Source organism: Molossus molossus, unplaced genomic scaffold (assembly GCF_014108415.1).
Source record: "Molossus molossus isolate mMolMol1 unplaced genomic scaffold, mMolMol1.p scaffold_m16_p_5, whole genome shotgun sequence".
Lineage (NCBI taxonomy): Eukaryota > Metazoa > Chordata > Mammalia > Chiroptera > Molossidae > Molossus > Molossus molossus.
The window spans coordinates 119183925-119207082 of NW_023425388.1; the positions used below are offsets into that span (position 1 = coordinate 119183925).

A 23158-nucleotide genomic window follows, 5' to 3' on the forward strand; every position below is an offset into this window, starting at 1 on the left:
GCATTGTCACTGTGAGCGCACCCAGGTGGTGCCGACCCCCCACATCTGCTTCAGGCTCAAAGCTGGGCCATCAGCTCACATGATGGACCACCACGGCCTGGGTGCCTGTGGGAGTCTGCGGCCTGGGCCTGGCTGTGTCCCTGCAGAGCCAGAGGGAGATTCTCAAGCACCAGGGCCAGGCCTCTCACTGCCTGTTCAGAACACACCGGGCTCCCCCCTCAGAGGAGAACCACAGGGTGCTGCCTGCGTGGCCTGCGTGGTCTGCCCCGTCCCTCGCCCTTTCTCCTCTCCCAGCCCACAGAGCCCTGCGCTCAGCCACCTGGAGCAGCCTCTGGTCCTCGTCCTGCAGACCCAGGTCCACCCAGGGCCTTGGGTCTGCTTCCACCTCCACAGGAAGCTCCTCGGTCGCGCTGGTCACCGAGTGTGGCTTCTCAGAGCCCTCCCCACGCCCTCTGCCTCACGCAGCCCCTTTGCTCTTCAGGCCGTGCCGGCAGCCTGCCATGTGCCGCTGTCTGTGCCCCGCTGTGGTCCCGAGTGGTGCCTGGCACCGAGGAGACACAGGGTGCTGTCCGGGAAGAGCCTGCGTCCCCAGGGCCCTGCACAGCTGCTCTTTCCTGCAGTTGTCCACTCTCCACTGTACTCAGCTTCCCCAGGTGGACAAGCCCATCTCTGGGAGTCCTTGATGCATGCGGTCCATGTCGACGTGGGAGGGAATGGGTGGGGCAGAGACGGGAGAGCAGTTCCCATCCCCGGGCGCAGGCGCTGGCTGGGCCTGGACCTGAGCGCACACCAGGGCCCTCCAGGGCCACGCAGGTGTGTGGGGGGGGTGCTTCAGGGCGTCTGTGTTGGGGAGGCCCAGCCCAGCCCTCCAGTCATTGCCGTGCAGGGACATGGGCCCCGATGACCCCTCATGTAGAAATTGGGGGAGGGGAGGTGTGCACGGGCTGGGGTCTGTGGGGACCAGCACGGACGGGGTTGGGGACACAGGACCTGCCCTGGCCATCATAGCAGCAGCTGAGCGCTGGAGAGGCCTGGAGTGGGGCGGGTCCTGGACGAGAGACCCTGGGTCCCTGGGGAAGAATGGGGTGTGGGGCCCTGGCAGGGGTGAGGGAACAGTGCCAGGAGCCCTCGGCCCACAACTGTCCCTGCCAAGCCCCTGAGGGCGTCAGGTGTGCGGTGACCCCAGGGCAAGAAGCAGGGTCACCTTGCAGCAGGCGGTTTGCTTTTTGTACTGTTGTTAATATTACTTACTGATTTCAGAGAGAGGAAGGGGGGAGAGATGGAAACATCGACGAGAGAGAACATCAACTGGCCGCCTCCTGCACGCCCCCCACTGGGGATCGAACCCACCACTGGGCATGTGCCCTGACTGGGAATTGAACTGGGGACTTCCTGGTGCAGGGTCGACACTCAGCCCCTGAGCCACAGCGGCCAGGAAGGAGGTTTGCTTTCGCTTGGTGTGGGATCCAGCTGTGCCAGGGCTGCAGCGGGGGAGAGGCTGGCCCTGCCCACCGGGCCCCGGCCAGTGGGTGACCTGACTTGCCCCTCGCTGGCGTGGGCGCACCCTCGGGCCACAGGTCCTCGCCTCTGCCTGCCCTACCAGGACCTCCCCGAGAGGCAGCCGAGCTCACAGCACGCTCTGCGGCCAGCAGGCGGGCAGAGGCCCAGGGAGGAAGGGGCCTGCTCGGGCTCACTGCTCAGCCTGGGGGGCTGGCTCCCTGCCCCATAGCGCCCGTGCGGGTGAGCATGCTCAGCCCTCGCCGAAGCCTCAGCCCTGCCCGGGAAGGGCAGGCGCCTCCATCTCCTCTCACAGTCGGGCTGGTCCTCGGGGCTGGTCCTCGGGCTCTCGCTGCGCTTGCTGGGGCACCGCTCCAGGCCTGGGCAGGAGCAAGTCCTGACAGCAAAGCCAGGTCCCGGGCTGCTGGGCCCGTCAGGTGACGAGTGCCAGCCCAGGAGGAGAGGGTCGAGCGGGGGTGCAGGAGCGTGGACAGCGTGCAGAGTCCGCGCTCAGCGGGTCAGAGGCGGTTTGTCCTCTGGGTGCCGCAGGGCCGTGGAAGGCAGACCAGCTGGGCAAGGGGTTCCAGTCTGCCTGGCAGTCAGCACGGAGCACCGGCTTCTACTCAGTGGGGAGCACAGAGCTGGGTGGGCAGGGGCTGGTTCTTACAGGGCTGGTGTTTGGGACAGTGCGGGCAGCTGGGGAGGGGCCCTGCTCCAGAACCCATGCTGTGCTCCTGTGACTGCCCAGTCTTGGTGCAGTTCTGGGTTCCCCCATGTTGCAGGCGGGACGGGACCGGGTGCCTGGAGCCTGGGGTCTCCCAGGGCCAGCGGGGTGCTGAGTGCCCGTGGAGGTGGAGAACAAGCCTAGACAGGCGGCGCCGGACTGAGCCTGTCTCTTGTCCCACCCCAGGAAGCCTGAGAAGGGCGTCCAGTACCTCATCGAGCGTGGCTTTGTGCCGGACACCCCGGTGGGAGTGGCCCACTTCCTGCTGCAGCGCAAGGGCCTGAGCCGGCAGATGATCGGCGAGTTCCTGGGCAACAGGCAGAAGCAGTTCAACCGGGATGTGCTGGAGTGAGTTCTGGGGCGGGGGTCGGGCCTATGGCCTGTCGGGCTGGCTCCTGGGCACCCACACCCTTTTCCACATACCCTCCTGGGCACACGTGGGCGTGCACCCTGGCGCCCCTTCACGCACCCTTGGCCCCTCCACCCCTCTGCAGACAGGCTGAGCCACCCAGCACTCGGTGAGGCAGGGGTGTGGGAGGTCAGGGCCCCCACATACGCCTCTGCAGGTGGGGAGCCACCCAGAGAGACTCCAGTGCCTCCAGGACGGGCAGCAGCACGCCAGATCTCGGCCGCTGCTCCTCCCTCCTGTCCTGCAGGGGAGATGGGGAGAGTCTATCCCCGCCCCCCCCCCCCCCCCGCCCGGTCAGCTGGCAGCCGGAGCACTTGGCCGTCTGGAACCAGCAGGAAAACGGTGCTCAGCTCCCGGGAGCTGCTGGCAGTTTTGAGAAGTCGCCCAGCATGGACCCTAATCTCTCGACTCCCCGAGATGGTCCTGAGTAGAAAGGCACCTGTCCTGTTCACCCTCTGCCGTGACCTGGGGGATTTCCCCGGCCTGCTGAGGGCTTTTCCTGACCCAGGCAGTTACGAGCTAACGATACGCTGACCGCGGGCAGATAGTGCAGGAACAGGAGGGCAGCAGGTCAGGAGCTGACCCTCAGCAGCAGTGGCTCTCTGTCCAGCCCCTGCCTCAGGGAAGAGCACAGCGAGGGTGTGGCCCCTGGGTCAGGCCTCTGCAGTGAGCCAAGGCCACCTGCTGCCTCGGTGCCCCCCGGGGAGGCAGTGAGTGCAGCGGCCTCCTCGCACCACAGGTGAGGGAACCAGGGCCAGAGGGGAGGGCTGGGCTGGCGGCCCCAGGCAGGTGGACGCACACACTCACATGCCTCCTCCTTCAGGCACACGCAGGCCCACAGGAGATGCAGTGAGCCAGGCCTCGGGCCGTGGTGCATGGCCAGTCCCCGGCACCGTGTGGAGTCTCTGCCCCTTGGCCAGGTTGCCCATCAGGCTGCCTTCTTCCTGCTCAGCTTGGCGTTTCTGTTCTGGCCTCATTCGGAAAAGCCCGCTCTGTTGTTGCCACGTTAATGCCCCCCCCCCCAGGTGTGAGGAAGCTGTTCAAGGGAACGCTGATTAGCTCCTTGTGAACGGGGCCCAAGGCTGCCCAGTCCCACAGTGATTTCCGCACCGCGCTCTGTGCACCCTCCACACTGGCTCCTGGTCTGAAGGAGATCCGTGCACTGTTCTCCTGGAGTCAGGACATAGCAGCGGCCTCGGGAAGTAGGCCCCCCCCCTCTGCCTCCCACTCGGGAGCTGGTCAGCAGATCATCCCAGGTGGACCCTGCCCCTCACTTCCCCCACCAATGTGCTCAGAGAAGGTTGGGAGCTTATCCTAAGCCCATCACCCCCAGTGCAGGGTAGGCTCTGGGAGTGGGGTTAGGTCCCCCATGGCCAAGACCTCTGCAGCCCCAAGGTGGCCGTGCTTTGTTACTCACATAAATCGGACTCCAGTTTATGCTGTGTGGGTCCTTGGTGCAGACCCCGCCGTCTCTGCTCGAGGGTCCTGCTCAGAGGACAGAGCAGGCTGGGTGCCCATAGGAGCCAGAGACCTCCCCAGGCTCCGCCCTCCATCCTTCTGACTGGCGGACAAGGATGGTGTCCAAACACCGGGCCACACCCCCCATACCCATGAGGTCAGAGGACAGCACTGTGGTTGCTGTGGGAGGGTCAGTGCCCCGGCCCCCACTTCTTGCTGTGAGGATGGGGGTGTCCCGGCCCTCACAGAACACGAGAAGACTCACGCGTGAGGGCTGCTACATGCCTGGGTAGCCATAGTCTGAACGTTTGTGTCCGCACAAGGGCCCTCAGTGAGAACAGCCCGAAAGAGTCTAGAAAATCGCACATGTGGACACGCACACCGACACCCTCCTGCGGCCTCAGGCTCCGCGGACTCCCCAGCAGCACCGGGGTCTGTGGCCGTGATCTGAGTGGTTTGCTGGCTGGAGGATGCCGAGCAGATGCCCAGACAAGGGGCAGCCCTGGCCCCACGCCCTCTAGGAGCTCACCGGCTCCGCTTGCGGGACAGGCCCGCAGAGGACACTGACACGCCTTGTTCTGTTTCAGCTGCGTGGTGGACGAGATGGACTTCTCCGCCATGGAGCTGGACGAAGCCCTCAGGAAGTTCCAGGCGCACATCCGGGTGCAGGGGGAGGCGCAGAAGGTGGAGCGGCTCATCGAGGCCTTCAGGTTGGGCTGCAGCAGGGCAGGGAGGGCATCCGGGGGGGACGTCCCCAGCTCGAGTTGGTTCACCTTCGCCCCTGCCCTGCGCAGGGTCAGGTGGCCCCGAGCTCCCTGGGTGAGGCGGAAGCCGCTCCCGGGCGCCAGGCGCTGTGCTGCTTGGTGCTAGAGCCAGGGTCTCCATCTCCGTCCGAGTCCTCGGGAGCCGCACGGTCACGAGCCCTCTGTTCTCGTCAGGGTGCCCTCGGGCTGCTCCCCCAGCGGCCCAGAGCCGGACAGCCCCTGTGACACCCACCCCACCGCTCATCAGCTCGGCCCGCTGCTTCTGGCCTCTGCCCTGCGCTTGCCTGTGCAGTGAGCTGACCGGCCGCCTGTCCTCGGCGTGGCGGGAGCACTCAGCTGCTGCAGGGAGAGCTGTCCTGGCCGGGACTGCACACTGTCTGCAGGGCTCCGAGCCTGCGGGCGGGGCAGGCAGTGGTGGGCACGGGAATGAGGGCTCGGGAGGAGGCCCACAGGAGGCTGTCTGAGGGACCAGGCCTTCTGAGTACCAAGTACTTGGAGCCCAGCTTTACCTCTGCAAGCTGATGCTGAGCCCTGTGCAGCCCTGGTGGGGTGGGCAGGTGGCAAGGGCAATGGCCCCTGAAGCCCGGGGCATGTGGTCTTCACCCCGAGAGCCACTGGCAGCTCCAGTCCAGGGGAGGAGGGCAAGTGGACAGTCAGGGCCAGCTCTCTGCCGGGCAAGTGTTGCCCCCAAGGCCCCAAGGGTGGTGGCCACCTCAGCTGCTCAGTGCCAGGCGGGGCCGTGGCCGCCACGCAGAGCGGCAGGAGGTGCTCTCCCAGCGCTGACCCCCCTCTCCGGCCCCCAGCCAGCGCTACTGCATCTGCAACCCGGGGGTGGTGCGGCAGTTCCGGAACCCAGACACCATCTTCATCCTGGCCTTCGCCATCATCCTGCTCAACACGGACATGTACAGCCCCAACGTCAAGCCCGAGCGCAAGATGAAGCTGGAGGACTTCGTCCGGAACCTCCGAGGTGAGCTGCTCGGGCCCGGGCTCAGACACACGGCCTCACGCTGGGTGCAGGGAGGGCAGGGGCCTGGCTCCGGCACCCTGAGTTCTTGGTCAGAGGGGCCTCAGTGAGTGTTGGTCCCAAGAATGTGTGGACACAGCACAGGTCACCATAAGGAGCGAGTGCTGTCTTAGGGGTGCACGTGGGCAGAACATGGCTGGGTCTTGGGATGCAGGGGCCCTGACTCCCGGAGGAGGTGACGTTTTTAGCTAGTAGTTATTAGAGGTGTACCCACTGGGGTTCGACAGGTGGAGGTGGAGCGAAGTTAGTCACAATGGGGCAGAGGCCTGAGGAACCAGCTCAGCACAGCGCCAGAGGGTTGGGGGGACCTGCAGGAGCCCAGGGGAGCCCTGGCACTGAGAGTCCCGAGGCCTCCAGCAGGCGGGAGCTGGACAGACGGGCCATCACCCCACCCGCCACTGCTTGCCCTGCCCAGCAGCTGCCCAGCCACCATCCGGCATCATGTTCCTCTCAAAACCGACTGGCCTTTTGGCTTTGTCTGTCTATTCAGATACGTTGTTAAAGGAACCTCGTATCAGCACTGCAGATGGGAAGCCAGTAGCGTGTGCCACACAGGCAGCGTTATAACAGTGGGCACAGGGCCCTGGCCGGTTGGGCTCAGCAGTTAGAGCATCGGCCTGCGGTCCAGAGAGACCCGGTTTCGGTTCCCGCTAAGGACACGTACCTCGGTTGCAGTTTGTCCCCGGCCCTGGTTGGGTCATGTGGATGGCAACCACTCGATGTGTCCCTTTCACGTCGATGTTTCTCTCTCTCTCTCTCTCTCTCCCTCCCTCCCTCCCACTCTATCTGAACAAAAAATGGAAAAATGTCCTCAGGTGAGGATATAAAAAAAAAAGTGGGTGCAGGACTGAGAGAGCGCCCTGTTGATTCCAGCAGGAGCTGTTTCTGGCGGGGCCCAAGGCTGAGACTGCCCTCCCTTCCTCCGCAGGTGTGCCCTGTGAGACAGGTGCTGGGGGGAGGCAGCGGGAAGGGAGGGTCAGACAGGGAAGGGGTCAAAGAGGGAGCGGCTGTCTCCCACTGACGCCTGGCAGCTGCCGCATGTGCCTGGGGACCTGGATACCCTGGAGGGGCAGGGGCTGCGTCCTGCCCTGGAGACACCAGCTGCCGAAGGAGGCACATTCCACCTTTTTACTTGTTTCACATAAAAGTCCTCAGTATGTTAACCCTCTCCTGACAGTCTGCAGTCAGCACAGTCCCTGGACAGCCTCTCTCCCGCCGTCCGGCCCCGGCCCCGGCCCCAGCCCCTGCCGGCCTCTGCAGCCCGGCGGCTTTCACTGTTCTTGCCTCTCTTTCTCTTCTGAGTCTCCTTCCCCTGCGAGTCTGTCTGGGTTCATCTCCCTTCGCATAACCAGGGGTCACACAGCCACAGCCGCCACCAGAACGGGTCTGACTCCAAACCCAAAGATGCCATCTGGTGGGGCTCATGCGGCCCGGCTGGTTTTCCCCAGATTTCTGTCGGGCACTGTCGCCTTCCCAGGGAGAAGGACGTAAAGTGGTCTGTCAGTCAAGAACTGCCTGGTCCCAACAGTTACTACCACTCGTGATGGCGGCTGATCTTCAAGCAGCCAGGGAGGTCTCCTGATTTTAAAATGGAAAAGAAGCCTGAAGCAAGCCCAGCTGTGAGCTTGTTGAGCTCTTTAAAATTTCTACTCTTTATTTTTGCAGTAAAGGCTGCTCTGTTCCTCCCTCTCCTGGGTTAGATCACTGTCCTGTGGAAGGTCTCTGGGTCCCCTCGTCCTTGCGCCATCCTAGTGCGCCCCCTAACGGTGGGCAGCGCCATGACAGGAAGACTGGAGAGAGCAGAGGCCAGGACTGCTCCTCCCACGCTGCTGGCCCCTGAGGGCAGGGGGCTTACTTCAGAGCACTCGGGTCCCCTGCACGGGGCGCTCACTGTGGAGGCCCTCTGCTGACCCCCTCCCTCAATAGCCTCGCCAACAGTTTATCGAACTTCCGGACTTGTGCCAGGCTGAGGTCTGAGGATGCGTGTGGGTCAGGGTTTCTCTTGTGGGTGGGGCTGTTTCTTTCCTCTCAGCAGTTTTCACGGCAGGTGCGTGTGGTCAGAGTGGGGGTGTGCGCCCTGACCCCGGCCTGTGCCCACGAGATGGGGTGCAGCAGGTGTGCGTGTGGTCAGAGTGGGGGTGTGCGCCCTGACCCTGGCCTGTGCCCACGAGATGGGGTGCAGTAGCACAGAACTGCTGAGAAACACCAAGCTCTCCCTTAGGGGGCGCAGCCCGCTCACAGCTCCTCACCACAGCCTGGGCCCCATGTCCTGGGCCCTCTCCCAGGCACCAGCTCAGAAGGACTAAGTCACCAGGCTGACAGAGGGTGAGGGGGCCTTGGGCCCAGCGCTGGAGCACGAAATGACAGTCCCTGTTCACACAGCCTTCCCTGCCCTGACCCAGCCCCTGCCCCAGGCCTGGCTTCTCATCTGTCAGATGGGGATGGTCATGCTCACCCCACAGGGCTGTGGCCAGGACCAGCAAGGTCCAGGTGGCTGTGCTGGCCTCGTGTCTGGGGGAGGGATTCTGAGGGACTTGTGGCTGACAGAGGACATTCAGTGGGTATGGGCCTGGGCCTTCTGTGGCCCTGTGGGCACTGGGGGAAGGGGTCACTGTGGGCCTGGGCCTTCTGTGGCTCTGTGGGCACCGGGGGAAGGGGTCACTGTGGGCCTGGGCCTTCTGTGGCTCTCTGGGCACCGGGGGAAGGGGTCACTGTAGGCCTGGACCTTCTGTGGCTCTGTGGGCACCGGGGGAAGGGGTCACTGTGGGCCTGGACCTTCTGTGGCTCTGTGGGCACCGGGGGAAGGGGTCACTGTGGGCCTGGACCTTCTGTGGCTCTGTGGGCACCGGGGGAAGGGGTCACTGTAGGCCTGGACCTTCTGTGGCCCTGTGGGCACCGGGGGAAGGGTTCACTGTTCCAACTTGGTTTAGAACCTGGTAAACTGGAGTAAGCCTGGGGCCCCAGCCGGACTGATGCCTGGCCACTGTCCCTTGCCAGGTGTGGACGATGGCGAGGACATTCCCCGGGAGACGCTGATTGGGATCTATGAACGGATCCGCAAGCGGGAGCTCAAGACCAACGAGGACCATGTGTCCCAGGTGCAGAAGGTGGAGAAGCTCATCGTGGGGAAGAAGCCGGTATGTGGTGGCCCCAGGGCTGTGGGCCTGAGATGCTCCCATCCCCTCCTCACCCAGGCGCCCTGCTGGCCTTGGCTTCTGCCAGTGGCCCTGATGCCCTTTCCAGCAGGGCTGGTGAATTCTTCCAGGATTTGGGTTTCTTTGGCCTCTAACATTTGGGAATAACCACCATTTATTCTGGATTGAAGAGAACCTGAGGCTTCAATGAACCCATGGGCGGGGCAGGGCCTGGGACCCCTCTGCCTGCCCCTGGGTGGGGCTGGGCGAGCGGAGGGGAGGGCCTTGAGGGGCACAGCTCTCTGCAGTTGCTGCCAGTAGAGCCCTCAGGACCCAGGTGCACATGTGAAACATTGATCTCTTTTTTTTCTTCCTGTTTCCCTGTGTAGATTGGATCCCTGCATCCTGGGCTCGGCTGTGTGAGTACCCTCTGCTTCCACATTCTGGCTGATCTCTCACCACATCTCCCCACTGCCAGATCCGCAGTCTGGCTGTTTGCGTTAATTCTGGAACAATAAGAAATGTTACTTTCACAGTTTAGTCTTGAGTCTCTGGCGGCCGAGACCACAGCCTCACGGGAGGGCTGCCAGCTGACAGGGTGGCCTCTGGGCCCGGTGGAGCTGAGGCCGAGGTCTGTGCACCGACCTGAGACACTGTGCACTGTGCCAGATGTTCACTGGAGGCCCCTTTTCCCCCCAGCCCAGCTCTGCACCCCAAAGCTGCCCCTATTATCAGGGCCCTCTCCCCGCCACAGCCTTGCAGATGCCGGCTGCACACTCCTGGGCACGCGGACACGCCAGGCCCTCTGACTGCCTCCCTTCCGAGTCTCCCAAGAGAGACCACGAGCCCTGGACACACCTGCGACCTGCCCTCATCCACCTCTCCAGCCCCACATCCCACCATCCACTTTCCTTTGTGCTTCTGCTCCAGACAGTGCTGTCCCTGAGTGTGATGTGCTGAGCTCGGGCACCCTTCTGCCAGGCACCCCTCTGCTAGGCACCCTTGCAAACTTGGTACCCTTGCAGAGTTCATGCTCCCTGGCTGTGGCCATGCTTGTCCCTGGGGTCTTACCTGGGTGTGGACTGTCGCCTTACTAACGTGCCTGTCTCCCGTGGGGTTTGGGCACCCCCAGAGCCATGAGTGGGCCTCCAGAGTGTGTCATACAGGCCTTGACAGCTGCTTGGATCCGGCAAGGTGGGGGGCTCTTTAAACCTGTGGCAAGTGTGTTCCGAGGCAGGTGTGCAGAGCGGAGGGTCAGATTAGGCCCCACAGAGTTTGGACAGGGTCTTCCAGGCTTCAGAAATGTTGGAATCTTTTAGGAGAGGCTGGGAGGGGGACAGCCCTGAAGCTCTGAGCTTCCTGACTGTGTGGCCAGGGCAAGTTGTTCAACCTCTCTGTGCCTCAGTTTTCTCTTGTAGAGAAGTATTTGCAGGGACTAATGGGCGCCTTGGTGACTCAGCAAACAAGCATTCCTGTCTGGCTGGGGCTCGCATGTGAGCACAGTGTTCGTTAGGAAGTCTGGGACCTGCCGGAGAGAGCAAGCAGTCTCTCCAGAATTGGCGCACTTACCCTGGTCCTACAGGACAGAGCAGGAAAATGGCCACAAGCCCAACATGGTCCATTCTGCGTGGTTGTAAAAAGAAAAAAAAAAGTCATTTTGAACACAAGGCCCAGGACTGGGTTCCTTGCACTGGGGCTGGACTCTCCTGCTGCCAGGCCCAGGGGCACCTCCTGAGGACGGCGTTTCCCTCCCCACAGGTCCTCTCTCTGCCTCACCGGCGGCTGGTCTGCTACTGCCGGCTCTTCGAGGTCCCGGACCCCAACAAGCCCCAAAAACTCGGACTGCACCAGCGAGAGATCTTCCTGTTTAACGACCTCCTGGTGGTACGTGGTTCCCCACCATGCATGGCTGACAGGCTAGGCAGGGCAGTCCCACAGGGGTGGGGTGGGGTGAGGGGTGGAGTTGGCCCAGGTCACTGGGAGCAGGTAACAAGCAGCTGCTCTTGAACAGGGGCTCCCCTGGCTTGCGCGAAAGTCCAGAGGCTCCAACACGGCAGCAAGACTCCTGGGGTGATCATTTCTCAGCTTTGCAGGCTCCTCCCTGTGGGCTCCCCCCTCCGGCCCACCCAGAAGGGAAAGCGACCTCAGCAGCTCAGGCCCACCCCGTCCCCTTGGCCCCCAGTGGGGTTCTCCTGAGACTCCCAGTAAAGCCTTGTTCCCACGCCCACGTGGGCCCGGCAGGTGCGGGGCTGCCTCTGGCTAAGCGGGCGCCAGGCTACGGATTGAGGGTGGCAGGGGGGTTCCCCAAAGAGAGACCGAGGAGCTCTTGCTCAGAAAGAGGCAGTGCGGACGGGAGCCCGCGGGGCGAAGATGCCCCTGCAGAGCGCGGGGCCTTGCTCGGGTCTCTGTCCCTAGTCCCCGCCTGCTCGAGGACCAGCTGTGCTCCCGGGATTCCTGAGGTGGGAGCCAGATGTGTGGGTTCAGGTCCCTCCTCCAGCACCCTGACCTTGAGCACCTCCCGTCGCAGCTCTGAGTCTGTTTCTTGGTCACGTGCGTCTCTGAGGGCACAGCGATCGCACCGGCTCCGGACGTCGGCCCGGCGCAGAGTCTCCAGTGGACGGGCGGTGACGTGCCCGTGGCCTCTCGCTGGGTGGCACCAGGGTCTCAGGGGAGCAGAAAGCCGTGTCCCCGTCAGGGCGTGAGGGGCAGCGCTCCTGCGGGGCCTCCCCGGACGGTTCTTACAGGAGAGCAGGGCCCCGTGGGGCCCCTCTCAGCCCCGACTCCCGAAGGTTCCCGGGCGGCAGGCGTGTGGCTCAGCCTCTGTCTCTGCCTCCAGGTCACCAAGATCTTCCAGAAGAAGAAGAACTCGGTGACGTACAACTTCCGGCAGTCGTTCTCCCTGTACGGCATGCAGGTGCTGCTCTTCGAGAGCCAGTGTGAGTGCGCGTGCGCGGGGCGGGCCGCGTCTGGGCGGGGCCGCGGGCGAGTGGGGGCGGGGCGTAGCCACCACGCTCTTCCTGCGCGCAAGGGGCGGGGCCGTGTGGAGGCGGGGGCGTGCGGGGGCGGGGCGTGCGGGGGCGGGGCCGCGGAGCTTCCCTGAAGCTCTGCTGAGCAGCATTAGGAGGAAGCTGAGGGTGTTGTGTATGGTGCTCGTGGGGTTCGCTGTTCCTGTTCCTTCTGGCAGGTGATGAGATACTTTAGGGCAGAGTAGATTTGCTGAAGTAAAATGCTGATAAGAAAGCTGACGTGCATGAAGGTAATAGGGGACTGTACAGGTCCAGGTGAGCCCAGCTCTCCTGGTGTGCTCTCCTGGCCTGGGCTGCTTCACCCTCTGGGCTGCGTTTCCTTTGCCTGTGACATGGGGTGACGCCAGGCCTGGGTCATCGGGTTACATACGTGTAAAGCGCTCCTAGCACAGAGGAGGTACTCGGTCAGGATGCATTAAGTGCAATTGGAACATCTTCGGGTCCTCACGGGGCCTAGGGGTGTGGGGGGGTGGCTGTCTCCAACCAGCACCCCCGCTGACGTCACCTTGTGACCTCACTCCTCGTGTCCCCTGTCTTCCCCCTCTTCCTGTCAGAGGTCCAGGAGCTGCGGGCTGAGCCAGGCTTCCTGAGGGGGCTGGGGGCGGGGCTGGCGGTCCTGTGCCCCCAATGCTGTGGGAGGCCCCAGGGCAGGACGGCGCTGACCGTGCACAGTGCCTCCAGCAATGGGCCACCCTGTCCTTTCTGACAGGCTGCAGGGTGCTGCCTGATCGGCCTTCCATCTGCAGGTTGGAAGTGTCAGGGCCTGGATTTGGGCACTTTACGTCTCCTTTGGCCTGAGCGGGGCCAGCACCTGCCGTGCCCTCTCCTTTCTCACAGGAGAAGCCCAGGTTGCCAACCGCCATCTCCCCACTTCCTGCCCGTTGTCCCCAGCAGCAGCCTGGCCACTTGCACCTCCAGACAGAGGCTGTGCCTGGGTCACTTTCAGATTCCAAGGGCTCAGCCCACGGCCCTGGGCACAGGTGCTAGTAGGAGCTGCCCCTAGTCAGCCTGGCTCAGTTATGTGCTGTTTAGTGTGTATGCTTTTTAAAGGTTGTCGAGCTGAAGTGTAAATCCTCACGTGAATACTTTTTGGTTTCTCGAAAAATAGACATGTTTGGTGTCCCTGGGCCGCACCCCCTCGTGGCGGGGCCTGGGCTGCACACCCACCTGCAGCGCTCAGCTGCTCACAGCCCACCTGCCTGAGCAGACTCGGGGGCTTCTGAGCCTCTGAGCTTCCAGCCTTGACGTGAGTCGAAGGTGGGACTGATGTTTGAGTGAAGGTCCTTCAGACTCCCAGGGGCTGCAGCTCGGTTCCTGCCGAAAGGAGAGGGCGTTCCAGGAGAAGAACCCCTTGAGCTCGGAGGGGCTGCAGGCAGGTCTGGGCAGAGAGGCACACACTCAGCATAGAGAGTGTTGGGTGTGGGGCACCCACAGTGTGCCCCAAGGTCACTCAGGGTCTGGGCCATTTGGGAGTGAATGAGAATGACCAGTGACTGGGTAGGAACTTCTCCGAGCTCTGTCTGCCCTGTCTGCTGGACTCAGCGTCCAGCTGCCCTCCCAGACCTCAGGCAGTGCGGTCGAGGGCCTGGCAGTGAAGGGTCCGGGGCGCATGACCTCCAGGTGCAGAGGAGGTGGCTCTGGCTTCCCCTCAGATGGGCCGGGTCTCCCACTGACTTACATGTACAGGGACAGGGACCCAAGTGGCAGACGGAGGTTAACTGGTGGTCCCTCCAGTCTGCGCCAGGGAAGCCTTTTCTCCTGTCAGACGTGCTGCCGAGGGCCTGCACTTAGGCCGCCTCTCTCACGCCCCCACCCGGACCTCCTGGTCTTTTCTCGGCCGGAAGCAGACGGCAGAGTGGGGCCATGCTCTCTCCTTCCCTCGGCAGACTACCCCAATGGCATCCGGCTCACATCGGCAGTCCCCGGAGCAGACACAAAAGTGTTAATAAGCTTTAACGCCCCCAATCCTCAAGATCGGAAGAAATTCAGTGACGACCTCCGGGAGTCTATCGCAGAGGTGCAGGAGATGGAGAAGCACCGGATAGAGTGTGAGTCACAGACAGGGGAGGGGGAGCCCGCACCCCTGGCATCTGGTAGGACAGTGACTCCGAGCCCACTGGAATGAGATGCCCTGGTCTTTCCTGGCACAGAGGGAATGACGGAGGCCTCCTGGTGAGAGGCCAGGCCTGTCCTAACCGGGGAAGCCCCGGTTCCTGGCCAGAGGTCTGAGCTGAGCTCCTTCACTCTGGTTGTCACCCAGCAGAGAGGAGGTGGCAGCCACGCCCGTCAGCTGGGTTCTGGGAGAGCTGATGACAGCCCCTGCTTCTCCCGGCTCAGCCTCACCCCCTGGAGGCTCAGGGGTGCCTAGCATTTTATCTCCAGACCTAGCATCTGTCTCCTTGTTGACCCTCAAGACTGGAAAGTGACTCTCCTGCAGGCACTTTGACCCATCCAGCCTCCCTCCCCAGTCTCCTGTCGCCCATTTTGTTGAAAGAAGCCATCACACCTCTTTCCCAAGACAGTGCTCACCCTTGCTTTCCCGTTTCTGGTAGATGGAGACGGTCCAGTGCCAACCTGACGGGCAGTGGTCCTCTTCATTTCCTCCTGGGGGGACCCAGGCCTGCCCCACCCCACCTTGCCCTCGGGGGCTGTGCTCCTCTCACGGGCCCTGCTCCTCTGGTTGCAGCCGAACTCGAGAAGCAGAAGGGCGTGGTGCGGCCCAGCATGTCCCAGTGCTCCAGCCTCAAAAAGGAGTCCGGCGGCGGGACACTGAGCCGGGCCTGCCTGGACGACAGCTACGCCAGCAGCGAGGGCCTCAAGCGCAGCGCCCTCAGCAGCTCCCTGCGGGACCTCTCGGAAGCTGGTAAGCGCTGAGCCCAGGACCCAGACCGCACTCGGTGGTTGGGCCTGACTTGCCCCGTGTTCCCGTTCTGCCCCCACATCATAGCAGCGCCGGACCCTGCAGACAGGACGGCACCGAGAGGCAAGAGAAAACAACTGAATTGTCAAAGGCAGAATAGCAAGGAAGTGACCCCCATTCTCTCTTTCTTCTCCTCGGGGTTTTGTGTCTTCTCTTACTTATTTCCTGGAAATGGCTCTCCCTGCTGCCACGCCCTGTGTGGTGCTGCTGAGTGACAGGAGCAGGGCGCTCCGAGCTGCCTGAGAACCCCCGCCCTGCTGTCCCTGGTCTGCTTTCTCCCACAGGCCGCCCTTCTGGGTCTCTGTCCAGTTGGCCCTGGGAGTCGGGGAGGCCCTGGTGGAAACTGTGGTGTTTCTTGTTCTTTGTCTGTGTGTGTTTAGCCCCCAAGCAAGCAGCACCCCTCAAGCCTCCCAGCTTTGCTGGGGCAGGGTAGGGTCGTAGTGCCTGGCTGTCAGGGCACAGGCAGCTCCTCCTGGCAGCCCTCAGGAGGCCTGGCCCTCGTGGAGGGCAGGTGACGTGGAGGTGTGGGAGGGCCGCCCCTGCCTGAGGGCTCCTCCAGCCTGCTTTGCCTGCTGCGCACTCAGGGGCTTCGGAGCGAGGGGTGTGCCCTGGCAGTGTCCTCGGTCCCCCAGTCCTGTCCAGCCATCCGCTTCTCCCGGGAGGAGGCTGGGGGTCCACAGTGTGTGAGGATTACAGGGCATTGCACAGGGGGCATGGGGGGTACCCAGCACTGTAGGCTTCTGGGACCCTGGGCCCTACCTGCCCCAAGGCCCCAGGTGTCCTGGCCCCAGGAGCCCCAGCTTTCATGGGGGAGACCTCTCAGGCTGAGATTAGCCTGTTCTCCGGGCTGATCTCCAGGTTCAGTAGCCCCTTCCCTCCTAGGGACTCGCTCACCCCACCTTGCCTCAAGCATCACCAAGTGGCCAGCTCTAGACACCCCCCCATGAGACCCTGCTCATGACCCCATCTGGTACCTGCCTCACCAGCAACTATGTTTCCCTTTGTTTGACTTATTTCCCAGAAATTTTTCCTTTTTTTTGAGTTGGATTTTTTCTTTGCTTTTGCCTTGTCATTTTTCCTCCATAGTGAGAATCAGAACTCCATAGCAGCACGCGGGTAGCCAGGCTTCTCGGCCCAGCCCTGCTGACGTTTACGCCTGGCAATTTCTAATGTGGGGACAGCTCTGTGCAAGAGGGGTGGTGGCCTTCCTGGCTTCCACCTCCTGGCCATGACAATCCTCATGGCCTCAGAAATTGCCAGGTGTCCTCTAGGGGGGAAGTCACCCTTGGTTGAGAGCCACTGGATTTTCCTGTGGCTGTTTAAACCCAGCGACACACATCTGGACTACCGTGGGCCTCTGTAAGCTGGGGCCTGGGGCCTGGGGCCTGCATTTGATCTGTGGAGCGGGCTCTGGCCTCTCTGCCCCGGAGAGCCAGAGGGCCCTGAGTAGCTTCAGGTCGCAGCACTCGGTTGGAGCTGAAGACCGCAGCCTGTGTCCACTTTGCTGGAGCTCAGAGCTCAGGATTCAGACGGAGCCCCGTGCCCAGGCATATGGCCATTTGAGGGATGGAGTTCCAAGGTTTGGCTGATTTCCATTTATTACTATTGCTGCTATCATTTCGGAATTCTGAGCTGAGAAGGATTCTAGGGATTGTGTCCTCTCGGGGATGAAGCTACAATGTAACGTGTTCCCAGGAATTCTGAGCTGAGAAGGATTCTAGGGATTGTGTCCTCTCGGGGATGAAGCTACAATGTAACGTGTTCCCAGGAAAGGAAGGCAGGTTGGAGGGTGAGGTGAGGGGGATGTTTGAGTCCCGGCCACCGCCAAGGCCCCAGACTTGGGACAGGCCACCTGTAGCGTCCCGAGGCTGGCAGGCCAGTGTCCACGGCCTTCGAGAAGACGCTGGGCTCACCAGCCAGAGATGTGGAATCGTGTGCTGTGGACTATGACGGGCAAAGCTCTCCAGAGTCAGTGTCACCCCTGCCTGTCATGGCCTTCACCAAGGTGACCTTGTCAAGAAGAGGCAAGGCCCTGGGCAGCCTGTCGCCTCAGGAAAGGCTCAGTGGTTGGCAAGTGACCCCACCCAGAGGAGCTGCCCAGACCTGCGCTCACACCTCCGTCCAGGAGACAGCACACCAGGACGGGGACCTCAGCCCTTCGTGAACCTTGAGGACCTGAGAGACCATTATGGTTTGATGCCCGTGGCAGCTGATGCCGCCAGGAGCCCCTGGCCTTCTGAGAGTAGAGGACAGGGCCCGGGCCCCAGCCCAAGCTCCCCACTGAGCTGCAAGGCCTCACCCCTGCCCTGCACGTGGCCCCTCGGTTGGAACCTGGGCTCGTTTCAGTGGCGCCTGCAGGCCTGTGGCACGAACAGTGAGGACCTGGACCGTCCCCTGGCCTGAGCCGCCCAGATTGGCCACATCACAGGGCCCCCGAGGTCCTCCCGCCCCTCCCACCAAGCTGCTCAGCACCCATCCTCAGGGAGATTTGGACCTGCCTGCCCCGCCCTCACCCCGGGCAGGGCCGGAGCCGAGGCCTCCTGGCCACCTGTGCCTGAGACAGACGGGCTGTGACTGCCTCTCCCAGGACGGGCCCTGCTTAGGGCTGTGCAGCAGAGGACACGGGCACATCGACTCAGAGTCACACTAATAAGATCCTGCCCCCTGCCTGCTGCTCATCAGCCATCAGGCCGTGGCAGGTCACAGCTCTGGGCCTCAGTCTCCCAGCAGCAAGGTAGGGACCAGTGCTCCCCTCGGAGAGCCCTGTGAGAGTGGGTGCCAAGTGTCAGAGGGCCCGGCGCAGCATGGCTGCTGTCACTAGCTAGGCAGGGGCCTGGCCTCCAGCACTGCCCAGAGCCCAGCGCAGCAGCTCTGGCCCGAGCTGCCTGCATCTGTGCCCACCCGGAGGCGGGGCCCCCTGGACAGGGCTTCCTCAGGCTGGCAGGCCAGGTGCTGGCTGGGCGGGGCTCACCTGAAGCTCCTGCAGGATCCAGAGAAAAGGGGGCAGTTACCTGAGACAGTGCAGGTGAGGGTAGTATGGCTGCGTGGACGTGAGCCCTGCTCCGGCTCTGGCTGTGAGCGGGCAGCGTGCGCGCCTGGACCTGGGCGTGTAGTGGGCAGGAGTCTGGTTGTGCCTGAGGGGGGCTCTGGGATGAGTGCAGAGCTGGCAGGGACACCCCACGTCTCATGCACCTGAGAAGGGGGAGGAAGGTGGATTCTGGGATACTTAAGTTCACGTTGAAGCCCCTCTAAGTCTTGGACCCCTCTGGGCAGGAAGTGGGGCCTGAGAAGGCCAGTCACCTCCTCACACCAGCCAGATGGTGAGGAGATGTGACCTCATCCCACCACCGCTGGGAGTAAGTTCTCCCTGGACCTCGGTAACGTGGGAAACACTCCACCGCATCCACTGTGCGGCCCTGTTCTGAGTGAGCTCTGAGGCTTCACGTGTGTCAGCGTCCAGCAAGGCCTCCTGTGGACCTCAGGCTGGGGAAGGGGGGTCAGCAGGCAAGGCAGAGGGACTGGACCTTCCCTGTGTCTGCCTGGGAGTGAGGCCTGGGCCTGGGCAGGGACACCCCAGCATGCCCAGGTGCTGCCACGAGGCCCAAGGGGCCCACAGGCACACCTCCACAGAGGTGAGGGCCACAGAGGCACGTGGCCATCCCAGTTTTCAGGCTCCTGGCCTGGCTTGGGTCCAGCTCAGAAGGCAGCATTGGCCAGGACCTCCAGCCTCAGACTGACAAGGCAGACCTGGGGGTGAACCTGCTCACTGTGGGAACTGAGCTGGTCAGGCCGTCGGGAGCCTCATTTCCTTTTCCTGGGTGTGGACAGAGGGCAGCTGACCTGCTTCTCTGTGGGCTGACCAGGAGCCAGCATGGTGGCCAGGCTGCACCAATGGCCAGGGGACACCAGACCTGCTTCGCTGTGGGCTGACCAGGATGCACCAATGGCTGGCCTGGAGAACATCAAGTGGGAGGCCCTGCTCGGTCCCCTCCCGTCTGCGTGTCCAGAGACCTGGTGGAGGTGGACCCCTAAGCTAGGGCACCGCTGTTCCCACTGGCCTAGATGTCCTGCAGGATCCATGAAGAAGTCCTCTGGGGGGCCTGGAGGCCAGGACGGGCACTGGACACCCAGAACCAAGAAGAAAACTCAGCCTTCCTGTAATGTGGCCAACACACATCAAGTGCCCAGATGTGCCCGCGCACAGGCGTGAGCAGAAGGGCGCCCCTGGCACCTGGGCGGTGGTGCCCACAGCGGGGGGCAGGGCTCCAGGAGAGAGGAGTGAAGCCTGTGTCTCCTGCCCACGAGTCCCACCTTCCCTGGATGGTGTGCGCACGGACAGATGTACGTGTACGAGGCCCTGCAGGACCGTGCTCATGGCACAGCGAAGCCGTCTCCACCGTCCTGCCAGCAGCTTGAGCATAGGCTCTGGGCCCCGTGTGCCCGCCTCGGCCCCTCCCTGCAGACTCCAGTTCAGAAGGAGCTGGTAGAAAAACCCTTTTATTTTCATTTTTTTAATCCCTTTTTTTAATTAGCTAGTCACTCCCTGCCACCAGCCCCGTCGCCCCTCCCTGCCCTGGCCCGCGGCCGCGTGCCGAGTCTAACCTGTGGCCTTGCATGTCCCGGGCAGGGAAGCGCGGGCGGCGCAGCAGTGCGGGATCGCTAGAGAGCGGTGTGGACGTAAGTAGGGCGCCTGCCTTCCGGCTGTGCTGCCTCCCTGCCCCGGCTCACCTGTGTCTTCTTAGTGCCTTGTTTGGCTCTTCCCTGCTGCCGAGAGGCACAGACACGCCCCACCCTGCCTGCCGCCCGCCCGGTGCATGCCAGCTTCCCTGCTAGACCTCCGTGTGTTTGTGCTGCAGTTGGGGGGCCGGCTCGGGTTGTGTGTTCCAGCTCCCACTCCCGTCCGCTGTGGCCCTGGCATGGTTGTTAACACCCCTGGCTCCTGGCCGCCTCACCCGCCCCTCACCCTGCCCACCAGCCGGTCTCACTGCCAGTCTCTGGACCTTGCTCCCAAGTCCCCACTGCTTCCCTCCTGGAGGTCCTGTTCCATGTGTCTGCAGATAGGGTGCCGTGGGGTTCGCAGCTGGGGGAGGGGAGAGCTGTGGATTTCATGAGATTCCATCCACCCTCCAGCCATCTCTGTACTGCTGTCCGCATCTCACCCTCAGCTTCAGATCTTTTGTTTCTTCTTCCTTGTTTGGTTTGCAGTCGGTAGCGGCAGTGAAATGCTAGGCAGTCCCCACACCCAGGACGAGTCTTCCGAGCCTCTCCTGTTCCTTCTCCATCCTCCCAGGGAACTGGGGTCCCACCTAGGCAGAGCAGATGCCCCGGGACCCTCCGAGAGGACCCGGGATAGTGAGGCTGCACATCAGCAGAAACGGGTTTCTCCATGCACACTGGCCCAGCCGGCTGCCGTGCGTGACAGGGAACTTGTCAGGGTGCGAGGACGAAGGAGGGTCCCTCCCTCCTGCCTCAGCCACCTCCTCTCACTAGCACGCCCCTCCCAAGCCCTCTCTGTCCGCCCCCCCACCCTGCCAGCTGCCCAGCCTCACCCAGCCCTGCCCTCTGCACAGTGAGTTGGACTAAACTAAGCTGTTAGTGGGTGAACTTTTTACATTAAGAAGAAACTCATTCTGACATACGTCTTGAAGATCTTTTAATTCTGATCTCTGTGAATTTCCTTTTTAGGGGCCCATCATTAGCAGTCCTCACACGCGCCGGAGAGCTGCATCAACACGAGAGTGTCCATCTCGCCCACACCAGGCTATGCCCAACTCCTCCTCCCTCCTGGGCTCCTTGTTTGGGAGTAAGAGAGGGAAGCCCCCTCCTCAAGTCCACCCGCCCTCAGCCCCTCCACAGCCACCCCCACCCCCGCCGGGCCTGCCCGCCCCGCCGCACCCAGTGACAGGCCATCACCAGGGGCCTGCAGAGGGCCCGCCACAGGCCCCGATGCACGGGCACCCTGCCCAGTACTGCTACCTGCAGCAGAGCCCGCCCCCCTACCACCACCACCACCACCACCACCCGCCCCAGCACGCCCAGCACGTGCACCGGCACCACCACGGCCCCCGTGGGGCACACCTGCCCCACGCGGTGCTCACGCACAGCCACCCGGGCCTGCCCTCGGCCCACGCCAGCCATCCTGGCCACGCGGGCCATGCAGCACACCACCACGGGCAGGCCCCGGCCCCCCCGCCCCCCACCAGCAGCAAGGCCAAACCCAGTGGCATCAGCACAGTCGTATAGACAGTCTGGGTGGGGCCCAGACCCCGGACACCAGTGCCCAGCACACAGGCAGCCTGGGCAGCCAGCCTCAGACCAGACCCAGGGCACACCCCTCCGTCTCCCCACCTCCCCACGGCCCGGGGGGCCCCTGGGCCTGTGGTGGGGAGCAGAGCTCCTGGTCAGTTCAGCATCGGCGCCCGGCTCCATCCACCTCGGCCACCAGCAGCCTTGAAACGGCACCTCCGGCCGAGGGGAGGTGGGGCCCCACAGCCCTGAGCCCTGCCCTCCCTGACCTGACATGTGAGAGCCTAGAAGGAAGACACGACACAAACCAGGCAGAACAGGACAGACCCACACTTGCTGCATTATTGCCCTTTCACTGACAATGGGCAAAGCTAAGTAGACCTGGTATGGTTGATGAAAATACGTAAGTAAACTTTATATAATATAAATATATAAATATATAAATATATAGATATATATATATATACTGTATAGGTAGTATTTTGTGTGTGAAAGGCAAACATTTCAGTCCTAAATTAGCAATATAGACTGCAAGGCGCTGCACTCACCTGGCAGCAAGACTCACCTTAGAGGAACGGGAGCGCAGGACCCAAACGCAGGGGCAGCTCAGCTACTTCCACGTCCTCATGAAAAGCCGAGAAGTCCCTCTAGGACTAATCATTACTAACTGTGCCAAGTAACATAGCATCTAACTGTTTAAACGTCCAATATCGCTTTATATAAATCCTTATTTTATTAACAGAATGATATCATACGTAATCAGCATTATAACTGCGCTGTTAGTTCAGGTAAGCAGATAGGTCAGATGCAGTAAACTAGCTCAGGATGACGGCTGGGAGCTGGTGTCCTAGACTCGGTCCCCAGACGCGCAGGCACTTCATGGCTGTGGCTACTGTGAATCTCCCTGCCGGTCTCGGGGTGACGATGCACTCATGCAGCCTCCGGGGGCGTCGTGCACTGCAGAGCCACCTCCAGCCCGACTCCCCTCCTTCCTGCACGAACTCCCTCCCCCACGCCCGCCTGCAGCCCGCGGGCGTCCGATTAGCGCAGGGCGGTGTGTGTGCCCGTCTCCGCCTGGCCCTTGTGACGTCCTGTAGCCGTGTCCTCGCTGCCTCCGGCCCGCCGCCCGGCCTCGCGTGACCCGGCTGCGCCCTTGCTGCTTCCATCCGTCCGTCCGTGATGCCACCTGCCCCCGGGGGCGCCACCCCGCTGTGCCCCGCACCCACGGCCGTGCTTTGTAGTTTCAGCCCTTGGAGCCACCGCAGCCGGCCGGGCGGGGCCCCTGAGCCGCGGGACCGAGGACCGCCCACGGCGCCTGCCCGGGTGGAGGAGCCTTCAGCAAGGGCGAAGGTCACGCAGGACTGGGCTGCGGCCCCTCGGACGGACCAGACGGCAGAGGGGCCCCTGGCCAGCCGGCTAGGAGCCTGTCCCTGCCCCTCCCCCGGCGCTGCCCTGTCGTCGAGGCCACTATACCAGCAAATCTGCGCACGAGCACCGGCCGGCACCGCCTTGGACTCGGCCTCCCCACCGAGAGGGGACTTGGACCTGCCGCCTGGCCTTCCGTCGGTGCGGATCTCCTGCCCAGCGCACCGGCCGGTTCGTCCAGGCCCAGCGGGTGGGAAACCCCCAGTCCCACTGACTCCTGAAGCCAAGGTTTTCCTCCGACGCCAGGCTCCCGGGCTCTGTCTGCGGCGTGAAGGGTGTTGCTCTGACGAGCCGTCTGCACTGTCACCAGTGTCGCTGTGAGGCCGCACCCTGTATCGTGTATTTCCAGATGTCAGTGTTACTGTTGACAAATAGTTGAAGTAAAGTGGTAACATATTAAACATGTGGCCCTGCTCACCCCTCTGTGCGACGGTGGAGCCCTCCGACGCAGGCTCCGGCTTGTTCCCGAACAGAGCCAGGCGGCGGGCGCAGTGCGCTGCAGGGCCGGCTGTTGGGAGGAAGCTCACG

General features: G+C 62.9%; 1 protein-coding gene across 4 annotated transcripts in view; it reads left to right on the forward strand.

Moving 5' to 3' along the window:
• The window catches only part of IQSEC1 (IQ motif and Sec7 domain ArfGEF 1), a 34749-nt gene extending 12170 nt beyond the window's left edge, over positions 1–22579 (forward strand). The window contains exons 3-13 of one of the 4 annotated variants that reach the window (XM_036242542.1): positions 2408–2569; positions 4676–4798; positions 5656–5822; positions 8877–9016; positions 9403–9432; positions 10772–10897; positions 11850–11949; positions 13926–14087; positions 14726–14902; positions 19587–19636; positions 22447–22579. In XM_036242542.1, the coding sequence (XP_036098435.1) occupies positions 2408–2569; positions 4676–4798; positions 5656–5822; positions 8877–9016; positions 9403–9432; positions 10772–10897; positions 11850–11949; positions 13926–14087; positions 14726–14902; positions 19587–19636; positions 22447–22491 (1282 nt within the window). In that variant the 3' untranslated portion in view covers positions 22492–22579. Of the gene's footprint in view, positions 1–2407; positions 2570–4675; positions 4799–5655; positions 5823–8876; positions 9017–9402; positions 9433–10771; positions 10898–11849; positions 11950–13886; positions 14088–14725; positions 14903–16045; positions 16081–19586; positions 19637–20644; positions 21618–22446 lie in introns of those variants that run through there. The other 3 variants (XM_036242541.1, XM_036242544.1, XM_036242543.1) reach the window with 3 other exon arrangements.
• The last annotated feature ends 579 nt before the right edge of the window (positions 22580–23158 follow it).